This window comes from Etheostoma cragini, chromosome 8, assembly GCF_013103735.1.
Source record: "Etheostoma cragini isolate CJK2018 chromosome 8, CSU_Ecrag_1.0, whole genome shotgun sequence".
Classification (NCBI taxonomy): Eukaryota; Metazoa; Chordata; class Actinopteri; order Perciformes; family Percidae; genus Etheostoma; species Etheostoma cragini.
This window is the reverse complement of record NC_048414.1, coordinates 1,625,029-1,631,123: the sequence shown is the minus strand read 5'-3', so window position 1 is coordinate 1,631,123 and position 6,095 is coordinate 1,625,029. Positions and strand designations below refer to the sequence as shown.

At 45.3% G+C, this 6,095-nt stretch overlaps 1 protein-coding gene across 1 annotated transcript in view; it reads left to right on the top strand.

Annotated features, from left to right (window-relative positions):
- Positions 1–841: 841 nt before the first annotated feature.
- LOC117949025 (ankyrin repeat and SOCS box protein 15-like) overlaps positions 842–6,095 on the top strand; it is a 7,779-nt gene continuing 2,525 nt past the window's right edge. The window contains exons 1-8 of the mRNA XM_034879014.1: positions 842–935; positions 1,566–1,673; positions 1,764–1,801; positions 2,433–2,564; positions 3,594–3,752; positions 3,868–4,113; positions 4,192–4,363; positions 5,851–6,093. Coding sequence (XP_034734905.1) covers positions 1,570–1,673; positions 1,764–1,801; positions 2,433–2,564; positions 3,594–3,752; positions 3,868–4,113; positions 4,192–4,363; positions 5,851–6,093 — 1,094 coding nt within the window. The 5' untranslated portion in view covers positions 842–935; positions 1,566–1,569. The remainder of the gene's footprint in view (positions 936–1,565; positions 1,674–1,763; positions 1,802–2,432; positions 2,565–3,593; positions 3,753–3,867; positions 4,114–4,191; positions 4,364–5,850; positions 6,094–6,095) is intronic.

Here is a 6,095-nt window from a genome sequence, read left to right as displayed (position 1 = left end):
CCCCCCCCCCCCTTGGCTTGGAATAACTCACCACTGTTGGCTACGGGTTGGCTGAACACGCTGCAAACAGCTGTTGCCCACTTGCCTGGTCCTTCGGTACCGTTAGCAGTTAGCAGGGTTAGCATGGCGGCGTTACCCAGGACCAGTCGGGATCACTTTACTGGCTGTGTCTCAATTGTTTTTGGGAGTAACCAACTCAGGTGCTTAGGCAATATAATTCACTGTTAGTAGATACACGAATGCTGCAACGACATACAATGCCCCTCCCTGGTAGCTGTGCCTGAAGCTAATGCTTACTTAGCTACCTGTTCAGGAGGAAATTAGCCAACTCGACGTCCTTTTGGACTCTAAACTGTCTCCATCTTTTAAATACATCTCCAATATTTCCCCAAGGTGTGTTACGTCTCTGGTCACGCAACTGATAGAAACATGCCGGGTTGTTTTGAAAGTTGGGTAGAACCCATCTCTGTTGATCCCAAACGTCACAGCTTTAGCGCGCTGGTTTTACCTTTTTACAGGCCTACATCCGACCACCCAGCCTGGCTGCCCCGGTGGCCCGTTGACCACAACACACCGGCCGAAACACAGACAGGAATGCCGTCACGGAACGTAAATTACAAAAGCAGAAAACACTGGCATTTGGATTTTTTATACACAATAAATATTCATACAGCAGTCCAGTTCATTATTGTTTGCCATTAGCTGTGGAAAATGTGCACAGAGTGACATTACACTCCATTAGGGCGCTGTGGAATGGCCCGCATGTTAAGCAGGAGCAGGTGACACCTATAAATAGCGTGGTAGGGTGTGTGTGTGTGTGTGTGTGTGTGTGTGTGTGTGTGTGTGTGTGTGTGTGTGACGGCGAGCAGTGAAACAACCACTGTGTTGCATGCGGCTGCTTCGTCCTATGACTCCAACACTTACACATTTGTCAGGTGAGAATGATTGAAAACTGTTTTTTTGTTTTAGTTTTTTTTTAAATCACGTTACAGGTGTTTTTCCAAGTTCTCCTGCATAGAATGATGTAACATTGACACGCTTGTGTACTCGCCGGGTGGTGTCCTTATCACCAACGTTATATCTGATCAACACAAAGGAAGTCAGGGGTCAAAGTGTCCTGAAAATAGAGCTGACGGCAAAAACATTCAAGAGCTCAAGAAAGGAAAAGTATGTTAATTTAACATGTAAGCGTGGAAGGTTGCTCCAAACCAAAAGTTGGAGTTGGATGCTAAAGGTCCCGTCAGACCAGCGTTTCTAAACAGCAGTATGTAGGACTAAGATCAGCTCATTACGGTGGAATCCCTCCTGCATGCAGAGGCAAAATAAAATAATCAAGCATCAAGTCTGAGAGACAAATATGCATCTTGACTCAAATAAACTGTCTGAAGTAAGGTCGCTAACTAACAACTAACAGATTATTACCCAGATAGTTTAAGGTTTATTTTAGCAGGAACTGATGATTGACAGCTGGTGTAGTTAGAAAAGAAATGAATGAAGTTGTGTGAAGGATTGACTCAGTGTGTGTGTGTGTGTGTGTGTGTGTGTGTATACCTGTATGATGCCAGAAGAATGGATACAGACGACGACCTGGATGAAGACGACCTTCTGGACTACGACGTCCAGCTGAGCATCCAGGAGTCGTGTCAGAGAGAAGATCTTAAGGGGACAGGGAGGTACAGGAGCATGAATCCACTTCACATTCGTATCATCAAGTTGGACATTTATCTAAAAATGTACCTTTGTCCTCCCGTTTGGACGTTTAGGAGTGAAGCTCTGAAGCTCGTGGGGGCCATCAAACAAGGTGAAGAGACAAATCGGGGTGAAGTTAGTAGTCTGAAAATGTAGAATTTGAGGAGGGGAGGGGGGGGGGGGGGGGGGGGGGGGGGGGGGGGGGGGGAGTACAAGACGAACTGGCACAGGATTGAGGACCGGGACAGGTACGTGTGCACAGACATGGTGGAGACCGGTTCAGCTCATGACACATGGCGGGAAAGCAAGACAAAGACCAGGATGTGAATTGACCTGAAACAAGACAAGACGGTGGGTGTCGAAAAAACCCAGAAAGCATCAAAAACATGCACAGATGAATCAAAAATGACCTCTAGAGTGGGAGCTAGACGTGACACATCCTATTGTTTTCTGTCCAGCAAAATACAAATTAGGTACTAAATACTTAAACGTAGTAAATACTGTACGTATTTTAAATGTATTTAAATGAAATACTGCCCATTCCTGCTAAGGCACAATGAGTTGTATTGCAGTATTATACTATCAGCGTTTGGTCCCATTTCAGGGAAATCTGCAGGATTGCTTCACAGCACAATATAGTGTAATATAGTGTAATTACCCCATTATTATTATTATTATTATTATTATTATTAGAGGAAGGAGCATTATCATCTCACTGAATTCTACTGAAACTGTCCCTGCAGGCGACATGTTTTCACTGCAGAAGCTCTGTGATTTCCCAGCAGCCTTCAGTCAGGTGGACGAGCACGGCTGGTATCCTCTGCACAGGGCGGCGGTCCAACCTCTGGTTCTGGTCCTGGAGACGGTGTTGTACGGTGGGTTAGAGGTCCACACTCTCATTCCACCTGACTGTGCGGAGTTCTGATTCAGGGATTCGGCACCATGTTTGTCTCTGCACACGACTCAGTAAGGAAACATTGGGGCAATGGATGATGGACAAATCTATTCAGCGTTATTTATTTTTAGTGCCAAATCATAAGAGACGTTATCCTGGGACACTTTACAGACAGACTACACCACAACCATTCCCCCAGGAGCAAGCATTTGGTGCAACAGCTGCAAGGGAGAACTCGCTTTTAACATCCTAAATCCTTAAGACAACAGTACAATATTACTATTTCTTCCAAGTTTAAATAAAAGACTTAACAATGACTTTGGACTCAAACCAGGGAAGATTCGGATTAAGTGCATCGTCTCCCTCAGTGTTTGACTTCTTTATCAGACTTTAACCCTCGTGTTGTCCTCGGGTCAAATTGACCCGTTTCCAAGTTTTGTTTAATAACAGAAAAATTGATTTTTTTTTTCCCAACCAAATTGCCCAAAAGTAACATGGATGATTCCATACAACATTCCTCAGGTAAAATTAATGATTACCTTCATTGAGTTTTTTTATTTTTTATTTGATCTTATAGCATTTGAATTCTTTTTTTATAATGGTTTCAAAACAGTAACCGGACTAAACTTTGACATAAATACATCTGAGATCCACTCAACATCCTCTGATCTCAACTATTAGTCAAAATAATTCATATTGTTTGTCTTTTTAACTCAAAACGTGTGTACAATTTGACATAAATGAGGTTTGTGACCATGAAATCCAAGAATAAGTGTACAATCTATTATTTAACCAGCTAAGGTTTTAAAAAAAAGAGCCCAAAGCATGGAAAAAGTGAAAAATACAATGCAGAAAATGCAACAAAAACATCGCAAAAGCACAAATAAATGTTCATTGTTCAACTGTTGTTTTATAGACAATCTTATAAAAAGTGCCAGGAGTGATGACGAGGCTTTTTGACGGTGCTTTTGCAACCGAAATCACATGGAACTTTTGTTGCGTGCTTCAGCGTCTTTCAGCCTGACTCTGGAAGAAAAGACCTCGGAGGGGGACACCGTCCTGACTCTAGCAGTGAAAGCTGGTTTGGTGGACAACGTGCAGATGCTGTTGAACCACGGAGCTTCTCCTCACACGACCAACAACAAGAACGAATCCCCTCTGCTGCTAGGTCAGCCTCTCCAACACGTTCCCTTTGGGTTGTAGTCTTCAAAGCAGACATATGGAGAGAAACCCTTTGGAGAAGTTTCCTTTTCTCACCATCACTTGCTCCTCCTCCCCTGCAGCAGTCCGAGCCAGATCCCATCAGATGGTTTCCAGTCTTATAAGTGGAGGAGCTCAGGTGGAGCAGGTGTGTCTGAAAAAGTGGACGGCCATGCACGAGGCCTCCCGGGCCGGCTGTGTCGGTGTCATGGAGCTCCTGTTGCAGCACGGGGGTCAGGTGTCAGAGGCGGACCAGTTTGGAGTGACTCCTCTTGGCATCGCTGCGGAGTACAGCCACTCTGAAGTCCTGGAGCTCCTCGTTAAACACGGTGAACACCTGAACGCCACACTGATTTCTTGTCTTTGTGTTCCTGTTGGTTTTATTTGTGGTTGATACGTTCAAAAAGGTGCCGATGTCAACGCCCAGGCGCCAAATGGCGATAGCGTCTTGTACGACGCTGCCGGGTCGGGGAACCCAGACTGCATCGACATCCTGCTTCAGCACGGAGCAAACCCCAACATCCACAACCTGAGCTGCCAGCTGCCCATCCACCACGCCGCGTACGAAGGACACTACCTGTGAGTGGGCCGCGGTTGGACAGCTGTGGACGCTGTAATCAGCCGGGCTCGTCTGGTAACCCTCCTGTTGTCCTCGGGGTCAAATTGGACCTGTCTTCAAAAGGGTTCTAAGTCAGAAATTTGGGTTTCCTTCAACCAAATTGTAAAAAAAACTAATATTGTGGATGGTTCCGTAGCCTACAACGCTCCTCACAAGTTAAATAACAGATCAGTTCACTATTTTCATAAATATTAATTTATAGCATTTTAATAAAATTAAGAACACTGAAAAAGTGACAGAAATGTAGGGAAAAAACAACAAAAACGTCCCCAAAAAAACCTGCAAAGACATTGTAAAAAGTGAGAAAGAACTTCGGGAAAAGTTAGAAAACATCAAAAAGTGACAACAAATGTCGAAGAAAGCGACAAAGAAGTTTGGGAAAAATGACCCAGAAAAACTAAATGTTGGTCTATGGGAAGACAACACGAGGGTTAAGATGAAAGAAAAGTTGGCCTGAGCCAAAGAAGTCTCTGAACGTCTCTGATTGGACAAAACACAGACGCTGTGGACATTTCAACAGCTTCTCTCAAAAGAGGAATCACATGAGGTCACCAGCATGAACATTAGGAGTAAGGGGGGACAGCTCATGTTGAAAACTCACGTTAAAAACTCCTTTTCATTGTCAGCTTGAGGTCAGTTTAAAAATGTATGACCTAAGGAGAGAGTAAGCTAGGGAGTTAACAAGAAGAAGAAGAAAAAATAGCTGATTCTTGAAGGAGGACAAAAGTGGACACACACAACCATGAGACACTATAAAGACAGATGGGTCAGGTCTGATCCATAATCTCCAAGTATCTCCTACCGAGTAGGTCCACTAGAAGTAGGGTGACCAGACGTCCCCGATTTCCGGGGACAGTCCCCGATTTTGGCGACCTGTCCCCGGAAATGTCCCCGGTTTTCACTGGGACTGACAGACCCGAAATCGGAATGAAAGAAAGAAAATACTGACAAAACGTATAGCCGATGGTCGCACACCCAACACCCGCAGGCTCAGGGCAGGCAGAGCCAGCGGTGCTCAGAGAGGTTTTAGAAAGCATATCTTGAAATATTAAGATTTTCTATCTTGAAATATTAAGAGTTTTTATCTTGAAGTATTAGGATTTTTTATCTTGACATATTAGGACTTCCTATCTTGAAACATTCCCCTCTGAGGTGTAGAGGAGTGGAGAAGGAAGTAGCAGCAGGGGTGGGTCTGGGATCAGACCTTGGGGGGGGGGTGCTCAGCCCCAAATGAGAACAGCTCTAGGTCTAGTGTCCCCGTTTTGAGCTTTACAAAAATAAAAACATTACGTGTTTTGGAGGTAAATACGCTTCTGAGCTGAAAATGTCCCCGGATTCTGTCTGAGAAATCTGGTCCCCAACTAGAAGATAAATGTCCAGGCTTTCTAGCTTCCATGTGGGTTAGTTTCTGATGCTTTTAGAATGATGTGCTCTCTTTCCTCCTCAGAGCTTTAAGGATTTTGATCCCGATCACCACCAGACGGGCCCTACGGCTGTCCGGCTGCAGCCCGGTCCACTCAGCCGCCGACGGGGGCCACGCTCCCTGCCTGGAGCTCCTGCTGCAGAAAGGCTTCGACGTCAACGCGCTGTTGGCGCCTCACATCTCCGACAACTACGGAGACCTGAGGAGAAGCCCGCTGTACTTCGCCGTCTCCAACGGGGACGCCACCTGCACTGAGGTTCTGCTGAAGT